The 24495-nt window shown below is 42.2% G+C and overlaps 2 protein-coding genes across 8 annotated transcripts in view; both read left to right on the forward strand.

The window, feature by feature from the left end:
* agrn (agrin) overlaps positions 1 to 10984 on the forward strand; it is a 271031-nt gene extending 260047 nt beyond the window's left edge. For all 6 annotated transcript variants that reach the window (XM_037104080.1, XM_037104081.1, XM_037104082.1 and 3 more), the window contains 3 exons: positions 2252 to 2476; positions 3790 to 3893; positions 7914 to 10984. In XM_037104080.1, coding sequence (XP_036959975.1) covers positions 2252 to 2476; positions 3790 to 3893; positions 7914 to 8074 — 490 coding nt within the window. In that variant the 3' untranslated portion in view covers positions 8075 to 10984. The remainder of the gene's footprint in view (positions 1 to 2251; positions 2477 to 3789; positions 3894 to 7913) is intronic.
* A 5385-nt stretch (positions 10985 to 16369) lies between these two features.
* Positions 16370 to 24495, forward strand: part of ptpn11b (protein tyrosine phosphatase non-receptor type 11b) — a 43416-nt gene continuing 35290 nt past the window's right edge. For both annotated transcript variants that reach the window (XM_037105190.1, XM_037105191.1), the window contains exon 1: positions 16370 to 16511. In XM_037105190.1, the coding sequence (XP_036961085.1) occupies positions 16498 to 16511 (14 nt within the window). In that variant the 5' untranslated portion in view covers positions 16370 to 16497. The remainder of the gene's footprint in view (positions 16512 to 24495) is intronic.

The raw sequence follows: 24495 nt of genomic DNA on the forward strand, positions 1-24495 counted from the left end.
AGAACCTCCTTTAATGGTTGTGGTGTGATCAGGGCTAAGCTACACACTTCCTACGATCACACGACTGTTGTTATCGACTGTTGACAGGGTCGATGTTGTAGCAGAGCGGATAAGTTATGCTTTTTGCAGCTCCAGGTCTAAACCAGACCTCTGTGAGTCACCCAGCGGACTCACAACCCCCCCCCCCCTTCCTTCCTCCCCTCCTTCCCCTTCTTCCTTCTTCCTTTCCTTCTGGCCTCTTGCGCTTACACTGCATGCCGTTGACTCTCTCCCCCCTGCTCCCTTAAGTCCCGAGTCTCTGGAAAACCCATCTGACCAGAGGTGAGTCTCTCAAAAGCTTTTAGACTTTGGTGCTGTACACTTCGCCTCTCCTCGCTTCCTCATCCCCCCCCCCTCTCTTCAGACAAACCCCCTCCCTGACCTCTCACAGGGCTAAACCCTCCTCCGCGGGGACAACATTGTTTCCATTAGTGAGATAGAGTTACCAATACGAAACACAAAGAGCCTCTGCTTATGCTTCAATTAATTCTGAAGTTCAGAGCTGTGATAAAACCAGCCCGAGCCGCAGCCTCTTTGCAGTAGCTGTCCTCCCTGATGGCTTTTTATTATTCTAACCACTACTGCCACCTGGAGTTTAAATGGAGGACAGCACCCCGGAGGAGCCTTCGGAGAATTTAAATACACGTAATGAGTAGATAAAATCCCCCCATTTACAAAAAGAAACAGCAGCACTCGAGAAATCTCCAAAGTCGGTAGTGTGTATGAGCTTTAGAACGCAGCGTGCCGGCGTTGTTTTATTCATGATATATTCAGCACTTTTAATAACCTTGACCTTATCACTGACAAGCCGCTCCGATGGAGATTTATTGGGCCCTGTAAGCTCTTTGAGGGTTTGCCAGGAGAGGGTTCACCGAGCTGTATTTGTGCAATTTTTTTCCCTCTCTCGCTCTGAAAGGGAAAAAAGCAATGGTGCTCTTAAATCATACTCTTTTTTTTTTTTTTTTTGTTCCTGTTTACCTCAGCGGGTTCGGTTAATGACGGGGGTCAAACTCTCTAACCCAAGCATGTATTTGATGGAGGAAATCAAATTTGATTCTGCATTCTTTTCCCACTGCCGCTGAGGTGAACCGGCGTAATCGTTGGCCTGAGCTGTCAAAGTTGCCTTACTTTAGGCCAGCAGTCAATAAACTTCAAAGTTAAATATCATCCATCATTGCTTCTGTACCGGTTCCTCTTTTCACTCTTGCTCATTACCGAAAAGAAAATATGCAGAGAAACTACTTCTTACAGCGTTAAGAAGTGAGTAGGTGCCAGTTTCTCTTTCTCCCCTCCCATTTCCTGTCCTGTTTCTACTCCCATGAGCCTCTCTGCCTGCTTTGCTGCCTCTTTTGTCTTGTTGTCTGTCTTGTCTAATCTTTGTCTCCAGCTTTGCGCCGCTCTTGTGTCTTTTTATCCATGTGTCATTGGCTCTCTGTCGTACGTGTCCTCACCTTGTCTTTGTCTTTGTGTTTGTGTTGAAAATACCCTTTTGAAGAAGGTGGAAGTAGATCCATTTGGCAGATGTGCAGGCATTTGCGCAGATGTTTGCAGATGACGCGCACACACAGTTGTACACACCCAGATTAGAATTTGGATTCTCTGGATGCCTGCCGGACCCACAAAGAGCAGAGGAAGGGCGCTCGTGTGGGGCACTGAATGTATGGTGGTGTTTGTGTGCGCACACATCCAGCAGAGGCACGTCGCAGTGTGTATTCGTCTCACACATCGGTGACAGTGACGTACAGTGCCTCTTAAGGATTGCTGGAAGTCGCCTAGTCTCTGCATCCAAATCACCCCCGCAGCTGTAGCAGTCAAGAGACTGGAGATCAAACAGCTGCCTGAAAAACACACACTCACACACACTCAGAGCAACACAGGAAGCGCTGAGCAGCGATGCCGCTCAGGCTCAGTAGGATGTAGGAAAGCTAATAGCAAAACAGCCCCCTGCTACTCCTAAACTCAGTCTGCATGCTTAAAATCCACTGTAACTCTGTTGGTGTGAGGCTGCAGAGGACGAGCTGCAAAGCTGTCAGGGCGAGACAACACACAGAATCACATGTAAAGACTTGAATTATGGGTAATGTATCCCGGAGAACAGCAGAGGTCCCTTTACTTTACATATACAACCGAGCTGCATCAGCTACGTCAAAGATTGGATCTCTTCGTGATGATTTAGGCCAAAAGCTAACGAATGTATTTTCTGTTCTCGTAGTGAGAAGGCTCTGCTGGTGAATAAATTTGAGCTGAGCATCCGGACGGAGGCGACCCAGGGCCTGGTGCTGTGGAGCGGGAAGGGCGTGGAGCGCTCCGACTACATCGCCCTGGCCATCGTGGACGGACACGTCCAGATGACGTACGACCTTGGCTCCAAGCCCGTCGTGCTTCGCTCCTCCGTGCGTGTCAACACCAACCGCTGGATACACATCAAGGCCAGCAGGTAAGATGGGAGATGACAGGTAGCCGGGGATGAGGAGAGAAAGCCTCTACAGTTAGACCAGGATTAGACTTAATCCATATTGTATTTGTGTTGCTGCAAACTGTGTGATCTCTTGTGTGAATTCCCTGCGGCACGGTGATCCCTTGCACTGGGATGACTCTGATTAGTTTCAGATTAAGGTTACTTTCATGCCCGGTCATGCGTGAGTATGAGGCATCGCACATCGAATTGCTCAGACGCATTACTGGATGTTCAAAAAGGAAAAAAAAAACACGTGGCGACATCCCAACACATCTTGGCACATCATGGAAAATGTGTCCAGGAAATAGATCAATTAAATGCTGTAAGTGGAAACTCGCAACAGTATGTATTTTAACATGCGCACTCTTGTCAAGACGGGTCCTTTAGATCGTGCTCCTATGTCAGGGAACAGCGGTGAATAGTAATATGATCTGAGTCAAATTACCACAGATATTTTGTATATACTCTCACACCTAAAGCATGTGTCTGCAGCAACCACGTAAACAAATAACCCATGAATTAGACTCAGTTCAAACAGGTTCTATTCTGCTAGATGGATAATCATCCCGGACGGGGAGAAAAAAAAAACGCTGCCACGCCACTGATGTCACATTAATGGATTCCTTCATTAGAAACAAATTAACTGCCTGAACTTTGAAAACGACCTACTTAAGACCCTCCACGTGATCTGCGCTTTATCGCCGCCGAACATTTGCTTTCAAAACGCGGCAGCGAATGCAAGTATGGGGGATAATTAGATCGGTTTCATCATGTAGGGCAAAAATAATCGATCCTCGAAAAGCCGCCGCATCCGTTTCTAAACAGGGATTTGGCCGAATCTCATCCGGGGCTTACAGAGAGTTTACTGGAAGATGACATAATTTGGATGTTGATGATGGTGTAAAGCGCAGCATGTGGCACAGAGCTCACATAGTTACACAGCTATCTGTGTTCGCGGCGTGCCTTTAATGACACTCTCTCCGTTGGAAACTCACTTTAGTGGCATCAAATTAGCCCCGTCGTCACAATTCTTAAGTGTGTGCTAATGCGTTGCGCGGAGCCACCTATAATAAATGGTGCTCTTACGGCATCTGTTAGCCGGTAGACAGGCGCATTTAGAACGCTGCTTGGCAAAGGCAGTTATGTGAGTGCTTAGTGTGCTGGCAGTGGAGCAATGGAGCCTTGATGCTTCAGATTAAAATGAAACTGCTATTTACAGCTTTTCAGTATGACTTGCATGCATCAAGCCCGACTTCCAACCGCATCCCTCTCTTCTCCTTTCTCCTCCTCAGAGCACTTAGAGACGGCTCTCTACAGGTTGGCAATGAGGCAGCGGTAACAGGGTCATCGCCTCTGGCAGCAACGCAGCTGGACACAGACGGAGCGCTCTGGTTGGGTAGGTGCCCACACATTTAAAAAAAAAAAAAAAATGAAATAAAATGTCATTCAGCATTCACACCTGAAAACGTGTCGACAAATGCCGTACATCAAGCCAGGGGAGTGCTTGTAATTCTGTAGTACTTTTTCATCCCGGCCTCTGCAGAAGGCTGCCAGAAAAATGAGCAGTGAATTCAGTGGCAGTTGCATAGGATAAGCAAAGTCTCTGGCAGGGAAAAGAAAAAACTGCGGTTTGGGCACAAAAAATAAAAAATAAAAAAATGTCCAAGCCCTTTCGGGTATTGAGTAGAGAAATGAAAAGCTATCTGACAAATTCAAAAGTTGTCTGCTCTCCTGAATTGAAGGTGACCAAAGCCGGCCTGCTGGCTGCTTCCAGTTCAATTTTGGCCTGAACTTGGCCTGGAGAATTTGCAAATTTGAAAGAACACACACGACATGGCGGCACTGAACATTCTGAGGAAATAACACAGGAAGACTGGCAGTGGAGAAAAAGTCAGACCGTTCTTTAAGATGCACAGCGCCAGGCGGCAAAGAGGCCGGTCTGAGAGGAGAAGCAGCAAGTGACATTTAAGAGACACGCTGTGTGTAGAGGTGCGCCGGGGGTACTCGGGTACAAGTGTACAAACACACACACACACACACACAGAGGCAGCGCTCTGGAACAGGTGCTGAGCGAGCCCTGCAGCAAGAATACATAATCCGCACACAGCCCTCCCATCGAGAGTCCCTCTTCTTTTTAAATCCCCTTTTCACTGTTCATCATTAATTCATCTGTAACTCGCATGAAATTAGCCCTGTCGATCCCCGATTCGGAGGCGCGCAATCCGATTAAAGGGGACAGGGACAGGGGATGTAAAGAGCTCGACAGGGATATGAACTCTCAGCCCGACAGATTAAAAAAAAAGAGAGAAAACAGTGAAGAGAAGGAGAGATGGGGAACATGGGGGGGGGGGCAGCGTTGGATTAACATGAAGTGAACAGCGACAGAGGATGCTGGAGGATTCTGACAGTGTAGATAACAGACTGAGGAGAGAGAAAGAGAGAGAGCAGGGAAGGCAGCCAGGTAAAACATCACAAACTAGGGTCAGCCACTCTCCCTGCGTGAACCGATCTCCCAGAATTTTGAATTAAGTCGTTTCACGCTGATTTTATTGAGAAAGACACTAATGAGTGCTTTGGGTGTGCTGGCTCAAAAGAGTAGCTCAAAACACCATCAAAATGAAAAAAGGAGCCAGCCACACACCCGGCAATTAGGTCATCAAGTCTCCACAAAAGGACTTTATGAGACTTAGTTTTGAAAAAAAAAAGAGAGGGAGGTTGGATGATTTGAAATAGAAGAAAAAGTGGAGTGAAGTTAAAGTGAAACGCAAAGTACAAGGGGGGAACATTTGCTTTTAAGTACAAATCCATGATATTAAGACATGTCTATTTTTAAATGTTCTGTGACTGATGGATGAAAGACTTCCCTTCCAGTTCACAAGTGCTTTAAAGGTTCATTTTGCCAAAGAAAGAAAAGTTTTTCGTCTTAAATGTTGTGGTTTCCAAACGAAGGTAGTGCCGATATCGATGCTGCTGTAGGAAATGCCTCTGAATCTGTCTTAGAATGCAGGAATTAGGAATTCTTTTGCTATGCCATATCATTTAGATATTCAAAAGGGGACTCTGCTACTTCCAAGAAGTTTCCTGTACAGCTGTATGCAACTGAACAGATTTTATATCGCATATGTAGCCAGTGTCTATAAAGAGCAGGCGACTTGTGTAACTTCAGGCATGTTCATAACATGACGTCCCTACAACTATGAAGTTAAAAATAATAATATATGTGTATTGGTTTTGCACCGGTATCTACAGAAGCCTTTAACAGTCAAGGGACGAACATAACATTTCCTTCCTTTTCCCATGATAACAAGTTCTACTTTATTTGTTTAAGGTACTTATATCAGTGTCATGGAATGACAAATGTTGTTTTCCAGTGATAACAAGAAAATTAATAGTGGGGAAAAAAATAACATTTGAAAGAGTGGTGCTCTGTGGGTTTTAGGAGCAAACCTCATTAACTTTTTATTAATTTATTAATAAAGGGTCCTCCTTGATCTGACATTTCCAGCTTATACCAGTTGCTACATGTGTTAAGATGCCATGTACAGTATGCACATTGGCATGGCACTGCTGATCTGATAAAAGGAATAAGAGGGAACTTACTTTAGTTTTCTTGCAAGAGATTCATTTATCTCTTTATGTAAGAATAACAAAGGTTGTTTTCTTGAGCTCTGGAGACAATGAACATTTTATCTCAAGAAAACAACACTTGTAACGTGATAATGACATAAATCATTGGTGATTTCAGGAAAAGAATATGTTCGACCCATGACTGTTGAAGAATCTGTAGGTCTCAGATCAGTATTCGATATGATCTAATACATGAAGTCCAGGTATCAGAATCGTACTGGGAAGGAAAAAATGGTATTGGAACATCTCGTATCTAGACGTGCACTTTTCGCCTCTTACTTACTACAGCACAATGAAGGCGAATGGTATTTGGTTTCAGGAAAAGTGGAAAAAAAATAAGAATTAACAGCAACATTCAGAAAGTCCCTGAACATGCTGTCAGCGGTTTGCAAAGGGACTGTTTTCTTTCATAGAAACAAGTTTCAAGTTGGGCGATTTGGCCTTTCAGCACTTATTAAAGTCATTTTTGATTTGCGGCCAATCTAGAAGAAGTGAGTAACTAGCGCTGGTATCCAACTTGACAAACAGAAGCTCGCGGCTCAGAGTTTAAGAAAAGCGCCGCCACAGTTCTTCAGATGCACTGCTTGATGGACGGGTGATATGTGAGGAGTTCACAGCACTGCGACGTGTGCTGAAAATACTAAAAAATAATGAGGATATTAGCTGTTCATAATTTTCCACTCTGTCACCGCCTTTTATTAGTAGCACATTTCTGAGCACTTCATGCACCATGTCAAATGAAAAGAAGCTCCTCTCACGTCTATCTTAACTTTCTCTGGCTGCTGTGCTTTCTGCCTCTCCGCGCTTTGATCACGGTGGTGTAACAAATAAAGTGTCAACCTGTCGTGTTCATCAGCCGGTGTCATCATACGGAAGAATCAAAGGCATCGTCAGACAAAGTAACCGCTTAAGAACCAGAAATACATTTCTCTACCAGAATATTTCCGGTACGGCCCTTTGAAGACCTTTATGAGCTGTAATTTGTTATGAAATCCCAACTGTTATCTAGGTGTTCGATCTTTAAAGGGGCACCCCGCGCATTTTAAACATTAAGGCCCGTTGATTAGTCATGGGGAGGACGAGTGGAGACGGTTGTGCGACGTCTTCTGATGCTCCCGAGGAACTGAGAACGTAATCGCTAATGATGTCATCAATGTGTGTAGAAGTGTGTGCTTTGAATTTTACAATTTTGTAAGAGAAAGCATTGCAAACCCGGGGGACGGGGGGTTTGAACGCAACAGTGTTACTGGCTGTGTTATGGGAAATGTAGGAACTAGCATTTTGGGTGCTTCACCAGACCCCAGGATCAGCCCTGGGCTTTGAAGCATGAATCTAACAACTCAAATCCAGATACAGTTTTGGAGATGTCGCCCCGTTCGTTCCTAGGGAAGGCTGCTCGGTGGTGCATTAGAAAAGCTTGACTTGTGTATAAAATTACCCGGATCTTCTGTGTTAAAGGTCCCATAGAGCGTGCGCATTAGAGACTTCCAAACAGAGATACAGTTATCAAAGCAGGCAGCTTTTCGAGACTGTTAGACAGAGAATGTTAATCGGTCAAATGGCTCAAATATGATAGTTTGGGAAGTCTCGAAAATCTACATGACTAAATTGTTTTATTACACTCAAGTTAGCCAAGGGTTTAATTAGAAGTTAGCTGTTAAGCTGCCGCAGGAGTCTCTATTGCGTGTGGGCCGCGTGATATGGAAACTATACTGAAGATCTGCGGAATGTGATACCACATAGCACGTGTTTCATCATCGCTTAAACTTCTGTCTCCGTCTCCCCTCAGGTGGTCTGGAGGAGCTGGCGGTGACCCGTCGGTTGCCCAAGGCCTACAGCACCGGCTTTGTGGGCTGCATCAAGGACGTGGTGGTGGACGGCGTGGAGCTCCACCTGGTGGAGGACGCCTTAAACAGCCCCACAATACTACAATGTTCCGCCGCCAAATAACTCGGCAGAGACAAAATGTTGAGAGAAACGGAAATAAAGAAACCCTCCCACCCACTCCCTCCATAGCGCCCATGTCTCCTGCTGTAATTATTTTCTATTTTTGTATACTTTTCATCGCTTTTTATATGGAAAGAAAATTAATGTCGTTCCGATTTTTGTTTTATATATTTTGTTCCTCTTTTTTTTTCTTTTTTTTTTTTTTTTTAAATCTGCACCTCCGTTCACAGAACACACTTTCTTTTTTTTGTTCTTCTGCTCCGGCCCTTCATCTTTTTTTCAGAAAGCAGGCGTCTCTGTGAAAAGGAGATATTTTATTCTTGTCAGTTTTGTTGTTTTAAAACAAACGCCAACTTTAGGAAAAAAAAAAAAAAAAAAAAAGCAAAAAACAACAAAAGCCTGCTCCTTTTTCCTCGCTCATTACTTGAACACTGGTGGACCTCGCTGATGATCTCTGGGTACTGCCTTGTCTTGGTGCCATATCTATCGTCCACATTCCCCAAGCATGGCGTATACATCCATGAATATATAGACATACATTCCCCCCGTGAGAGCTGGACGCAGTGTGCGGACGCTGTGGCCGGTGTGTGCGGCTCCCCGATGCTGCAGCCAGCTGCCGTCTCCAGACAAGAAACTCTGCATTCAGCCCCGGTAGCCCACTGTATTTTCCTAATGGGACTTTTTCAGATATCAGTCAAGCTGCTACAGTGAGAAAGTACACAGTTGAAACCACTCGATCAACCCCCATCTCCCAGCGCCAAAAAAGAAAAAAACCCTAAAAACTCTCCACTCGATCTGAATCCCATCAGAGCCTTTAGTTTTGAAATATGACTCACTAACACTGCAACCCGACATGATGGAGACGGAGAGAGCGCTGTGTTCCACAATGACTCGCATATCATTAGTCATAAGTCAAGACATGAATCATAGACATGAATAAATGTTATAAATATAGAGTATATACATAATACCTGAGACTGTGAATATGTACGATGGGTTCTCTTTTGGAGACTTGTGCTTCTCATGTACTATTGTGCGTTCTGTTTTACAATCAGCAGATGAACTAATGATGACCACTATAAATGCATGCACTTCAGCAGTGATGGTTTGATTCTGGTTTTTGTTTGTTTGTTTGTTTTTGTATTCACACTTTTGTTCCAAAAAAAAAAGGCAACAAAAAAAAAGTTCTAATTTGGAAAAAAAAAAAAGTCACTGTTTGGGGGTTTGTTTGTTTTTGCGATGAATATAAAAAGTTTTTTTTTTTTTCTCTTATTTCCACTGATGTGACTTCAGACGCTACAGAGCTCAGAGTGATGTTTTTTTTATATATATATATTTGTTCATTCCCTGTATCTTCTTTTATTTTTTTCCTTGTAAGCAGTTAGTTTTGCAGGACCTTGAACATACGGAGGGGGGGGAAGAGTTGTTACCATATCTGACCTTAAGGAGGTGCTGAAAGCAAAGACTGGAGGAAAAGGGCAGACACAAAGGAGGCGAGGAGAGGTCTTATCATGGGGAGAGCGACTACTCTTGGGAACGTCCTGTCAGACAACAGTCAGCCGTCAACACAAACACAAAAAAACAAAAAAAAACGCTTCAAGAAACTCTGCCTGAGACTTATTTTCTTTTCGAGCATTCCTGGAGGAGACTATTGGGCTGTCGAGAGAGAAAGAGAGAGAGAGAGAGAGAGCGACTGTGATGTTGTTGTGACCTCACGAAGCATAAGAGATGCATAATCCTACAGTACTTGCAAATTAACATAGTAACGCATGGGGTTTGTATTACTAGTGCAAATTCTGTAACATTCAGTGAACTGATGCAACGTGGAGTCGTCTTTGCTGAACCACATTAAGCTGCGACGACTTTGACCTAAAGACACTTGTTTTGATATGAGAACCTTGGCAATATTCTGAGACAAAATCATGCTTGTTCGTGGTTGAGTATCAAATGGTCTTGTACGGTTTTTGGGTTTTTTTTTCTCCTTCTTTTTCTTCTTCTTCTTCCTTAAGTTTCTTAATTATGTTTCTTAAATCATCAACAACCTGTTTTTGTACAGCCCTGCAATTTTTAAGTGTAAATTTAGCAAAATTGTGTGATCTGTGGAGGTTTATGTTTTTAGTAATATACACTGGAACCATGTCTGACTCGTCTGTTCGCCCACACAATGATATACTTATGTACGTGTGTGTGTGTGTTTGGGGGGGGGGTCTCTAAAGCTATAACTGCATTGTGTGTGTGATCAAGAGTGTAACACCAGAGCAGGAAACCCCTACTCTGGTGTCCCAATACTCATTAAATTCCAGCATTCGCTCTGTTAACCCTAGACTGGTCTTATTTTACCAGACTGCTCTTTCAGTTTGGTCCATTCAGGTGGTAATAAAGGAGAGATGCCTGCGTATCTGAATGGACTCATGAACAGTGAAGACAGCAGCGGTCTCTGGTTTGGGTGGAAACTATGAATTGCCTTAAAAACTGGTCACCTCCACTACTTAGCAGGTGACAAAGACGCCAACCATATAACCGTTTCCTTACTTTAGCCAGTGTATTAGCTTCATCCCCATAATGTAAATGAGTAATACATAATAATAATAATGATGATTATATTAGTAATAATGCTCATACACAAGAAGAAAAAAGAAAAAAAAACCCAGGGGACTTCTGCAAACGTCCCCTCTGGCTTTTTACAAAAAACCTATTTACTGTTTTTGAATCTTTTTTTTTTTTTCTGTTCCTTATTTATGTCTACATGTGGATTACCCTCCATGTCTGGCCTCTGTAAACTACTGTCTGACTGCGCAAACCTCCTCAAAGGGCAGTGCACCGAGTAAGAGTGGCATGACCTGAACATTACTAACTTTATGACCTTTGTCTTGTGTTCCTACCACCATGAAATAAAAATGTCAACCAAACGGAGCCGCTTCTTGTCAGTCGTCTTGTTTCTTTGTTTTGTTTTGGGCTTTTTTTTTTTTTCTCTTTACATCATCTGACATCAGCTCTTAAAAGGATGAGGCTCGTGTTACATTTAACGAATTGTCAGCAGATCCTGTGAAAAGATCTGTGTATTTGTTTGGGACTATTGTCCAGCTGTGGAGTTGTACACGTGTGGTACTGACCAGCACCAGGAGGGAGAAGATGAAACAGATTGCCTGTGTTCGCCATGAAAATGTGTCTTTGACGTTGGAATTGGGAGTTGAAATAAATTCTTCACCCACTGAGAACTTGCTAGCTTTTTCCAAAATGTTCACCCCGCTGAGGAAGACTCGAGGAAGAACCTCGAGCAAAAGGAGAGGTTCACCCAAAAATGAAAATTCTACAAGGAAGACTATGTATTGATTTGAAATAGAAACAAACAAACAAAAAAAACTCACAATGATTATTCCCCTGAGCTCGAGCACCCACTTCAGGCTTTTAGTTGAGCAGCTTCCCTGAAGATTTCTGCTTTAAGGGTGTATAACATCTTTTCAAATTGATTTTGGATCTCGGGATCTCCTCAGACTTGGATTATGTGGACAAGCTGTATGGAGCCATCTTAGCTCAACTTCTATTTCAGACGAAGCTTGACAACGTGAATTTAATCACAAGGTTTCTCATGCTCCTCATGCTCTCCATCAGTAGGTGGAGCGATGAGCTCAGATGTGACGGAGGTTGCCAAGTCATCATCTCATGACCGAAACCATGGCTCATCATTCACCAGAGACGGCTCTCTTTTCTTTCCCCCCCCCGTCTCTCCCGAAAAAAGCTCCACACATTAATTTCGTGACATCTGATCAAACGTCTGTGTGCTGATGAAGACCATGACTTGTGGTTTAAAGCTCCCCAAAAAGGGCGAGTAACTTCACCTTGCATGTTCAGTTTATTCTGTCAAAAAGGAAATTTCTGGTCACAGCTCGGAACCTGAAACATATGGTGCACTTTTTTTTTCCCTTCCGCCCCAGAGCAGCTCGATACTAATAAGAAGTAAGGCATTTGATTCATGTCCAAATCAGCGACGGCAGCATTTCTATAGGTAATGACAGAGCTAATGGAAAGCAAGAGGGCCCACCTTGGGGTATGTTGTTTTATATTGCCCAGGTTCAGATCAGCTGAAATTGCAATATACAATTTGGTGAGATAAAAAAAAAAGAAAAAACTCTAGCATCTAAATGAATTCACAGTGTCAGGTCTTTGGTTCACTGTTTGTTTCCGGGCACCGACAAATATCGAAGCAATCACAAGTTACAACTTCAATCTGTGCCGTCCTAATGAGAGGTTCCTGGCTCGCGTTTTGAGCGAAACGTCCGAGACAAACAGCGCTTTTTCCCCCCCGAATCAAAAGCAATTTCCGTCGGCGCGTGCCCACACACACATTAATAAACAGAGTTTCTGGCTAGAGTCTTCTTAGAATTCAAAACCACCTACAGCAATCTCTGGTGCCCTTCTGCTAATTGAAAGCCGGGAATTCAAGAGAAAACAGCAAACCGCCGCGCGGCTTCATACATCATTCAGCACAACCCAAATCTGTCTTGAGCGTTTTCATTAAGCATTTAATGAGTTGAATTTATTCCTTGCTAATGACAGGGAAGGACACTGCATCTTGTGTTGCGTTAATTAAAACTCCACGAAACGCTGTACATGAAATAGTTTCACCCAGCGAGGCGTCCTTCTGGGGAAAGATCGTTTTCATGTTAATAAGCGCAAGTAGTTGGATTAAAGGGTTTTCCCAGGAATTAAAATCAAAACAAAATATGGCGTCCATGTATGGCTCCAAATAATGAAACGGGAGATTCGCCGCTTTGGTGACACCCAGGGGAGCTGAGGGGTAGAGACAGTTCAGGCTGGAATGTGTTTTTCAGAGGACACAGGATCCGCAGAATGCTAATTCCAATCAGTGTGTGCAGCCGATTTTGCTTTGATTGACTGCTGCAGTAGCACGAGTTCAGGAGCCAGGACATTTTAAGATGTTTTCTTTTTAAACACATGTCGGGGAAGGCAGCTTGTTCAAAGGTCAAAGTGGATTTATGAATTATGAAACAAACTCAGGCCCTCTCTGGATGAAATTTCATCAGATGATGTGACCTGAGCCAAAAACAGGCCCTACAGTCCAGCACATACCACGGCATCATCTGTGATGGAGCAAACCGTTCTTAGAAAAAATCGCTGAATGATTTTCTGAGAATCTTTTTCTAAAAATGTCGGACGGCCCAAAAATAAAAGGCCTCACCCTCACCACGCCACATTTCGCCCCCATTTCTGTGAAATAAAGTTCCTCTCTCACAGCTTTTTATGTCCACATGGTGATAAAAGTTCTTTCTGTCTGACGAGGCTCCAGCTGTCCAGCTGCATCACTCTCAGTATAAGTCCTCTTTGTTTCCCTTTCCAGATTTTTTTTTTTTTCACCCTCTGGACGGGCAGATTTGCAAGTCTCAAGGCAAAAAGGGGTCAAGGGTCACAGGCCTATAGAAGCAGGCACCTCAGGGTAGATGGGACATCCTGGTTTTCAATCCCCTGGGTGGGAAACTGGGCTTTGTGCTGGTGAGTCGTTTTGTCCCTCCTAGACTCAACAGGACATGAGTCTGCACGGTGATACAAAAAAAAAAAAAAAAAAAGTGAGTGCTTCAGTGCAGGAACCTCATCATACCTTTCCAGTCCCTAACTTTAACTTTCTATTTTTTCAATTCTAACAACAGTTAATCATTCAGAACATCCCAATCTTCATATATATACATATATATATATATATATATATATATATATATATATATATATATATATATATATATATATATATATATATATATATATATTTAGAAATATCCCCCCAATCATTTCTGACGATTTTCTGGTGAAAATCAAGTGTGCAGTCATTTTTGTCCCATTATTGTTGGAATGCAGCGTAGCCCTTCTAAATGAATGCTCACTCCAACCACACTGCCACTCAACAGAAATATTCTGTGATTTTCACGCTGAATATGTGTAGCTGCCCGGAGCAGGTGGAAAAATACATCGCGAAAACCGTGTGAAATACATGAAGCACACATGGACGTTAGTTGTAAATGTAAAGCACATCTCTACCTATTATTTCACTTTGCTTTGTCACCCTCCACGTCACTGTCAGTCACCAGGGTTGGGAGGGTTTCTTTGAAAATGTATTCAAATAGTGTTGCTATGGATTAAATCGAAATCCCGTCCATTACTGAATTTATCTGTAATCTCATCACATCTTTTTTTTTTTTTTTTTCCTGTGACCGGTATATAGTTACCTTTTATTTTGTATCCTTATTATGCAATCCTGTTACATGTATTCAGTCACTCCTCCAGCCTGCCTGTAGAGCCTAAGGTTACTGCAGAACCTCCCCATAAAGCACCAGTTTGTGCTGCTGAGTGGTTACACTGAGATTGTTTTTCCACTATAGTCAAGGCACTATTTTGAATGTCTACAATTACAATGTTTAAGGTCGCGGCTATTTGTAATCCAGCTTAACAGCTTGTATGACCTTTTTCTCACACATGCAGAAGCTAAATATGTGGCATACGTGCAGCGCAAGAAAAAAATATAGTTTCCCATCAGCTTTAAAACCAACACAAGGCGTACATCGGGCACCCGAACCACCCAATAAATGGTAACGACTTTGTTTTTTTCCCTCAGCCTCGTATCAATCTCGCTTAGTCTTAAACACTAAATGTGCACTCAGTGTTATTCCAATATTCAGCCACCTCTCACCCTCTTCATCAAGTTCCACTGTGTATCGATCAGAGAGTAATGTCCTCCCATTGTGTGACAGGATCATTTTAAGTGCTCGCCAGACCCGAACAATAAACCCAATGTTCAAATCAATCTATCCGGCCTGAAGCACATTTGAAGCGTTGGGCAGACCATCCACTTCAACAACAGAAATTCCACGGAGGGAGGAAATTCCCTCTCGATCATCTCTGTGTTTTTGTCTGTAAGCTGTAGCAGCAGCTCGTTGGGTCAAACAGTGGAAAAAGCAAATCCATAGATGTGAAGCCTGTGAGCTCACAGACAATTGCATAAGCCCATCCATCCCCCAGTAGATTAACCTCCACTGATAACCACAGGCTGGTGACGTCAATGCTGCTCTGCCTCTCTTGCTCTTCTTCCCCCGACACCGCCAACGTCATTCTCTAGGGCTGGGAGGATGTCCCATCATGGAGGGAGAGGAGGGGTGTACATATATACCTGCCTTAACTCCCACTAGACAATAGCAGAGCTTTACATTAGCATAGAAAAACACTACATGACTTACTTAAGCTACTGTTGCATCACTGAATAAAATATAATAATCAATGTGCAAAAAACAGATATATAAATAAAAATAAGAAGCAGCATTTATTTTACACTACACCATAATATAGGTAGACTTATGTTGGAGTTATAACTGTAGTTTATTTACTTAAACTGTTGGCCTACATCTCTACTGTCCTGCTGCTTTGTCACTGAGTTAGCACCATTATCAGTTAAATATAATCAATATGTATTCCATATTTGCAATGAATCATAGCTAGCTTTGATGTGCAGTCAGATGTATTTTAAGTGTGCCTCTCGGCCAATCAGGGGTGAGGACTAAAGGATCATATGTTTCAATGGCCCTTACAGTAAAAGCTAATGAAGCCTCTGACATTAACCTATATATCAGGGATCTTAAATAATGTTCTGTAGATGCATCAAGTTAGCTAGAGTAAGTCAGACCAGAACAGGAAAAGAAGTGTGTAATCCAAATGAACAGTGTAAATCTGTCACACTTGACCAAAGAAGAAGTTGGCTGGGCTTTAAATGTGATAGTGGGCTGCAAAACATAACACTGGATTGTTAATTTAATTGTTAGTTTGGAGTCAGTAAATTAGCACAAGCATACCTTTGTTGATGGCATAGGCCTACACCATCTGAAGACTGGTATTTTGCCTATTACAGACACCCTTTTTCAGTGTAACATAAATGACTACAAACTTGCCTTGAACACAAAGGACTGGATTCATCCTTCTTATTCCTCCATGAATAAAAGTTGTTATTATTAGGGCCTCTTTTTCAGTCATTCGTCTACATTGCATTATTTTATTCTGTGAGTTGCACAAATTGGTCTAAAATTAATATTTTGACGCACAGGCCTGGTTTAATAAATGACTATATGAATCTTTCATATTGTGTAAAATACATCAGAACATGTGAGATAATAAATAATAAAGACAAGATGGAGGTATTACATGAACAGTAAGATGTGTTGGTGGTGATTAACACCAAACATAACACAAACCCTAACACATTCATACATCCTGCTGCGGCCTTTGTTTTGAAGGGGCTAACCGGAAGTGGTGCCGGTAGTTATGTGCGGCTCCTCTCGCAGGTTCAACAGATCTCTCAGTGTGCACGGCGGCTCGGCAGAGGCTAAAGGGGAACGTTTGAGGACACTTGACAGCTTTCAGAGACTGCTATGACATCTCGCAGGTAAAGTGGAGCACGTTGTTTTAAAACCGTCCTGAATGAACGGCGCCGTGATATACTGAGCAGCCCCTCTGTGCGCTGGACGAGCGGTCCCACACTGCGCGGACGAGATTGAACTGAGGCTGGCAGCGAGAAAGCAGCGGCGCCTCAACTTTTTCCTCCTGCTGTAACAGAGCCACTTGACGCCTCGTATATTTTTTTGAATTACATCCGAAGAGACGCCATTTACACGGCCGTCAGTTACCTCAGCGTTCACTTATTTAACTGACTTAAAGTGCGGCGCTGACGAAAATCCGGCGACGCTGAAAGCTCAGACGGAGAAAGAAAATGTCACGTTAAATGTCCTTATATTCCGATAGCTGCTGCAAAGTGTAACGGCAGTGGGGTTTAAATCTACGCCATGTTGTCCCGTTCTCATGTTTTACATCAATTTTCATTTTTGTGTGTGCGCTCATGAATGGTGTGATTTATTTCTGAGCTGTAACGTCCGACTATATAGTTTGAAGATGAACTTAACTCCTCAAGTTCAATAAAGTGTCCTTTTTATGACGTTTATTTTAGTGGGTCAAATACGTTTTTACCCCCAGTGTTATGATCCTAGTGTGTGCTGTGGACTCTCTGCTCTGTCTGACCCCTGGTCTTTGTTTCTGTGCGCTGCACAGTGCAGGAAATTGGCGTATAGCTTCCTGTGAATTCAAGCCCCCCCACCAGAAAGTGTGTTGGTAAACTTACACCAACAAATCTAAAAGGGCACTTTAGGAAAAAAGTAAAATAATAATAATAATAATGATAATAATAATAATAATAAAGAAACTCTTCAGATGGGAATATAATTGCAACAACAATGACTGCACTAATGCATTGTCAAGAACCACAAAAGCAATTCAAGTGAGCGTACAGTAACATGAGCTGAACAACAATTACTATAGGACGCTACGAATATTTAATACCAACATGAAATCACTGAATAATACAGTTACTAAAGGTGCAGCTTAGTCCTTGACCCTTGAGGAAAAGTAATACAGTATACAATCGAGACGTGCTGCTTTTTAAATCCTCTCTCTACACTGACAGCTTTGGTATGCTGTCTATGTTCCTGCCACCAGCGACTCAGTCCTCCTACTGTATTATTAACCAAACACATCTGTGGACTAGTAATGATTTGTAGATCTCCCTGAAACATTGACCAGCTTAGAATGTGAGGAATTAAGAGCTAAGGGAGGCTGCGCTGAACACTGTAGTCACGAAGGGATTCATGCGCTGTGTGCAGTAGTTATTTAGATTTTGCTTTATGAGTTTGTACAGCGACAGATTTCCTCTTAGACTGCCAGGTGTAAAGGTACATTTCAGCACACAGTCGGTAAACTAATATTACCTGCCCTGTGTATCAGTTAGAATTGTAATGAATCGAAGTGTTTGTTTTGTGAGGGATAGTTGGTGTGGCGTGTGAAAATGTGCAGTGAAATAGCGTCATTTAAACGATGGCCCCTGTTTGTAGCCCTCATCATGACTTAAAATCTTCACAAGTGCAACAGCTGTCCGTCCAGGTACAGACTTCAGAGCAAGGTGACCTCTGAATTGTTGACTCCAGCAATCGCTTTGTCTCTTGACCATTATGGCTGTTGTGGACTCAAGAAAGTGCAATGTTAGCAATTAGAAAGTTTACAGTTGATACAACTGGTCCAACACTATATGGGTGGAAAAGACAGCAGATGTGTCTTGGCGCATGGTTTTGCAACGTGACTGTTGTGTCCTGAATGCTTTTCGTAGGTGAAGCATGGTGTGGGTGTAAAAAGTTCAGTCTACTGATTTTAACACAATCCAGCTTCACAAAACACAAAGGCATTTATTTCTCCTCCAACAGAACAAAGATTGTTTAACTCTCGCAGTGTTATTTGGTAAAACCGAGTTCACAGTTCACAATAGAGACTGGCTGGATATGGCTTTAGACCCCGGTACATCAAAGGGAGTTTGGAAACAGTTAAGCATTCAGGCTGACTGAACTGAGCTCGACTTAACCCTTTTCTTTCACAAAATACAGGATTTCTATAATCATTGAGTCATTGCAGTCACTGCTTACCTTACAGCAGAAGTGTACCAACAATATTATACACAGTTTTTTATAGTAGTATAGTGTTTGCGACTAAAGTAAAATCCAAATCGTTTTGTTGGATAGTTGGATTATTCATCCAACTGTTGCAAATATCCATTAGGTCGGTAGGTCATTCCTGTATAATGGATCAAGTGTATAGCATCCAAATGACTAATGCTACAGTATTGTGGGTGTAAACTAAAACTTTCATTAAGGTTTAACTTCCAAATAGCGTCTGTGGTTCATATTCCTGGATTAGAGGGAATTTGGGTAAAACCTGTAGACACCATTGTAAAAATGTCAGGGGGCCAGAGAGTAAAATGTTTTAACAACTGATAGGATTAGGATTCAAAATTAACTTTATTGTCACACATTGTAGGGAATTTAGATTGGGCTTCTCCATATGCCACATACCTAAAATACAACCACAAAAAACAAGGTAAGACAGCTGTCAGGAACAAGAAACATATCTAAATACAAAGTGATAAAAACGCAGTGAAAGAAAAAGAGACACAGGAGAAACATGCACTGATATTAAATGGCGAGGAACCTAAAACACAGTAGACCGCACCAAGACAACTGGAAAATTGTGAATCGCCAAGAAAGCAACAACAGAATAGTGAGGAAAAAACCCATGAAAATAAATACCATCAGTGTCGTTGTCTCACTTCACTTGAATTCTCTTGGAGGGTCATTATTCAATTTCACAGATATCTATGACCTTTTTTTTTTTTTCTCAGAAATTTACAATAAACACTTGTGAGTTGAAACAGGGCCAAGTGTTCAGTTGCCCCAGGGGCCGAGGCCACCAGCAGGCTCAGATCAGAGACGGAGGAAAACACTGAGACAAAGTTAAAAGTTGTTTTCATCACTGCCAGTTTCCATGGTTTGTCGCCGGCCGACACTCATGACTGTTGCTGTGTGGGTCGTTCTATACTTCCTGAGCTGAAACACCACAATGCTATAGTGCGTGCCATCTTGATGTGACAAATTTGCCATCCTGTCGATAGATACAAGTCAGACTAACCCTTTTCAGGAAGGACTTTAGTTCATCATACTTACTGTGAGGGCTGAAGTTTCCATGCATTTTTTCACTTTTGTGTTTGCAGCAGATTGGTCATAAAGGAACCACTGGTACTGTCCGTAATTGTTATTGTACCGTCGACATTATTTCAGTGGGCCCAGAGAAAGCAGTAATGATGCAGAATCCCTGTTATGGTTCTGTTCCATTTTCATTTTGCTAGTTGATTCTGTGCAGTATGACAAACTTTCCACTATTGGAAACCACCTCTGCAGCCCTTTGTTTAAAGAGGAGACCTCATCTGTCATTGAGACTCATTTGACCAGCTGAGAACAGTGAGTCAGTTTTCTCGATAAGCCCACAGGAAAACAACAGCCCATGTGGAGGAATAAGATAGCGCTGCCAACATTTCCAGGAGTGCTCTGAACCAACTGTTAGTTGTTGTTTTTTTTCCACATACATGTTTTGCATTTTACTCAGGCCCAAAACAATACAGATAAAATAAAAGAGACCAAACATTAACATTTTGTCAGCTCCAAATATGACTTAATGCTTGTGTGGTTCAGCGTTTAAGTGTAAGTGCTTGAAACGGTAGAGAGGACACGCTTTTCCAGGTTTATGTCCAATCTTTGATATTTAACTTGTCATAACTGCACTCAGCTTTGATTGAACCACGTTAAAACAGGCTGAGGTTAACACTTCCACAACATTTGCTGTTATTTCAAGGTCTTTAATGTTAAAGTCATGCCTTTCTCACTTCAGAGAGAAGTACTGTTCTCTCGCTATCTTTGTCTGGTGAAAAAGAACAAGCAGGAAAAAAGGAACGGTGTGATTGCCAACTTACTACTATTCAGTGTTAAACTTCTCTTTGCCGGCACAGTGACGCATATGTAAATACTGCTGGCAGGTTTGTCACAGAAAGAGGTAGTTTGTTTGAAACGATATCTGCTGCTTGAGATTTCTCTCCATAAGAGGTCTGTTATCACTTTCAAATGAGATAGAAAGTCAACTTTAATTAGTTATATAGTTTTAACTGGCAGCCAGAAGACATCTGCATCTTCTGATCACTTTAAATGTAAAATTCCTTAGCATATGATATCTTTAGTTTTTAGTTCCTGAACATGAGCTACATTCAAAGTAATATGCCCTTAGTATATTTGCTCTAAGTAATAAGATTGTGATCATTAACATGTTCCTGTAATCATCGCATCATATCATCATATGAGAGCTGGACTAATCACGTAATGTGCTGACCTGTTGTGAAGCTTTTTGAGTAGCGCATATAAACTATTTGACTTTGCTCTAAAAATGCAAATATGACATTAGTTTAATGTAAAACATATTGTAATTCTGCCAGCACATTATTCAATCCAAATTGGAAAAAGGGATTATTCTACTATTATAATCTTCTGCTCTCTGATAAAGCTTGAGAAGACCTGCATTTTCAAATGTTTGTGTTAAGTACAGAAAACGCGCTGTGTCAAAATGATGAAGACTTCTCAAGCTCCTATTTTTGGATCAGCTTTTTATCTGTGTTGTTGTCATTTTAGGCAAAGAGATTGGTGTGTATTTATTAGTTTCTGTTTTCCAGTAAGTTTAACTTCCATGTTGTCTGTAGAAAAAGAAAAGGTTGGATGTGTCTGTGAAAAACACGTGGGAGTTATTTATTAACCAATAATGCCCAGAGCCACTGTTCTGTTTACTCCATGTAAATACAAACTCCACAAACTATGGATAATCTGTGCTATCTGACAGCTTTTGACCATTTTTCATATCAACAGTAGTAGTGAAAAATCAGTCAATCAGTTTAGCTAGATTACACACATATGTGCAAGGATTTAAAACAAACTGCATACGCATGTCAGTGATTGGTTAAGTTAGTCATTTAGCTTATCCTCCTAAGCTGACTGCCTGGTGCGACATAGAGCAGTAAAGCATCCAGCAATGGGGGCTGGTCTAGTTTTGCACCTCATGTAAATACCCCGGCTCATCAGCTGGACTAAAAATATCTGCGACATTACCAAAATCCACACCCCAGGGCTTGTCTGTGACCAATATAGCCCTAGCAGAGGCTTTCATGCTGCGCTGTGGCTACTAAGAATATCACCTTTTTGTCAACGAGCCTAGACGGGTGCACTTTAAATAGCCAAGCAGGGCTATATTGAACTTGAGACATTATGTAAGAGGATAGAGTGGTGGCTGGATGCACACTGGGCCCGTTTCCCTTTAACCAGCCCGAGGCCTGACCTGCAGCTCCCAGCTGCCTCTGTCTCTCCCACAGTACATCCAGTTTATTCTCCTTCTCTTCCCTGTCGACGTCTCGTCAGAGAGCACCAGCCTATTTGAAATCTCATTCCCTTTGTCTCTGTCTCTCTCTCTCACTGCCCAAGGCCAGATGCAGGGAAATGGGGCGCCTGTTGGTTGTCAAAGGGAATCCTATTCTTGGAAAGCCCTGAGTCACTCATGCTCCTGCAGTCATGATCTGAGGAGGAGAGGGAGGGAGAGTACACGGACGTGGTTGGATAGGACATGCACGGTGTTTTTAAGACTTAGCAGAATTGAAAGTGACGTGAATTTACAGTACTCCACAGAAATCTTTTCAGCAGAAATAAAAGGCTACATGTAACTTTTGATCAGTCATACCAACCAAGTTTGATTCTGTGGATCTATACAGGTGCTTTTGGTTGCTGTTGCTGATTATTAGCAGTAAGACTGATGCATAAATGTCACAGCATTCATTATTTGTGATGATGGAAAGTTGTGAAACAAAACATTCCACTCAAAGAGAAGGTTTTTATGGATGCATCCTTTTGATATAACTTTTCTTTTTTGAACTGGCCTTTTAAACAATCCTGGTAGGTTCAGATTCACACTAATTAATTCATATTAAACTAACCATTCAGCATTGCAGCTGGGAGTTTATAGAAGATTGTTTAACATACCCCATGCTGATTGGTAAGCAGAGTCACAAGAATACAGGCCAAAAAGTGAGAATAGCAATTATATTTACTAACAGTGGGAAAATGAATACTATGTCAGTGCAGTTTGGCAAACCTCTGGGTTAATTGCACACTTTTCTTTTTAATTGGCACCCTGAAATCATATGAGAGTTACAACAGGGCAATCAACACAGGGCATCTTAAAATGATTTTATTAAATTGAACAAAATTAATTTGTACCCAAATATTGGGTAATTTAAAATACATCAACAGCAGTGGTTGTAAACATCATATTTACTGCAGTTGGTAAATACGAAAGCAGGACAATGCTCTTAAAATGACTTGTTCCCAATAAGCAGGTCTGTTCCTACAAGCATTTCTTGGTGAGTGATGGCCTAAAAGTTAATTATTAAACGGACTCACACACTGAGAGAGAAAGGGCAAATACATTTTGTCCTATGCTTAGACAACACAGACAGCCAGATGACTAAATAATAGTTTCACAGCGTATCTCAAAAAAGGCTTCCCAGAAACCCTATCAAGAGCCTTGCAGCCAGGATTACATAAGTGACATTTTAGAAAAGTGAGTTTCGTAATTAAAAATAAAAAATGTCTTGTTTGATCCGCCTTCTACAAAGGATGATGCTGGAATCAGAGCAAAAATCAAACTGCGGCAACAAAATGTGTTCACTAAGGAAGTATTTCACCAAAATGTAAAAGGCACAGACTTTTTTCTAGCTGTCAGAACAGCAGGTTACTGAAGCATTCAGTTTGAATTAAAAGTGTGTCTGTGGGCTTCAGAAGCAGTGCAGAGATATTGTGAGATATTCTTCAAATGTTCTTGATAAACCTGAATTCACACAGTTTTGCATGTTGGTGGCCTCACAAAGCAGCAAACGGAGATTTTGTGGACAAGACATATCTAGAAATTCTGTAATAGCAAATGGATGCAAGGAAAGTGATTTTCAGTATTTCATTTGATTTATTTATTTATTTTTTTAATAGGCCCCTCGTTTTGCGAACATTTTGATCCAAAGGATTGTGACAAGTCTGTTTTTTAATTCCCCGAACCTGAAATGGGCACTTGGAAAAATTGGTTGTCTGGAACATCAGTTTCACCACTAAAGTAGATGGCAGAAATGGGAGAAAAGCTGCATGGCTGCATTCTTAGTTTTGGTATTACTCAAGCATAATCGTCATTATCCAGTATTTGTTGGATACATAACAGTGATATTGGTAATAAGGACAGAAAATATGACAAAGATCAAGTGTAGTAAGTGGATAAACTCAAACTGTGCCTGTTCTCTGAGAAAGCTGTAAAATCCGGAGATCATAATAAGGTCAACTTAAGTGACACTTTAGTCTCATACCGCCATGCTTTTGTTCTGTGCATTTATTTTCTAACTCGTCTGCAAAGCTGCCTATCCTGCCCCTGCAAAATTAATAGCCTAATGGCATACTGCTGAATTGGCTGGATTGTGGGCTTTAGCTTGGCAAGGGCTAACTATGATCCGGTGTAACTACGCCATGCACGATTAGGTGTAATCTCCAGGCACGGGCAACACAGCTGTTGCATTTAGCCTCCGACAAGATAGCAGAGACCTCGTCGCTCTCGGAGACCTGGCACCCTGATCTGACCTGGCCTGGCCTGGTCTGGTCTGTGTTACAGACAGAGAAAGCTCTGTTAGCTTTAGAGGCACAGAATGGGCTTTGGAACGGAGCCATCAGCCGGCCTCTGTCCTCTCAGGGTACGAAGGGGAGAGAAGGTGAGGTTGAGGCTGGAGAGCAGAGGGAGGTTGGGCCAGTCTGCCAGAGCCTGTCACATTCATCTGAGGTGGGAAAGGAGGGAAGGCGAGGGACTACTGATAGCACTGACGGGTGCTGCTATCAGGCCTGCTCACGCTCGTCCAAATCCCAGATTAAAAGGCCCCCGCC

Source organism: Acanthopagrus latus, chromosome 7 (genome assembly GCF_904848185.1).
Source record: "Acanthopagrus latus isolate v.2019 chromosome 7, fAcaLat1.1, whole genome shotgun sequence".
Taxonomy (NCBI): domain Eukaryota; kingdom Metazoa; phylum Chordata; class Actinopteri; order Spariformes; family Sparidae; genus Acanthopagrus; species Acanthopagrus latus.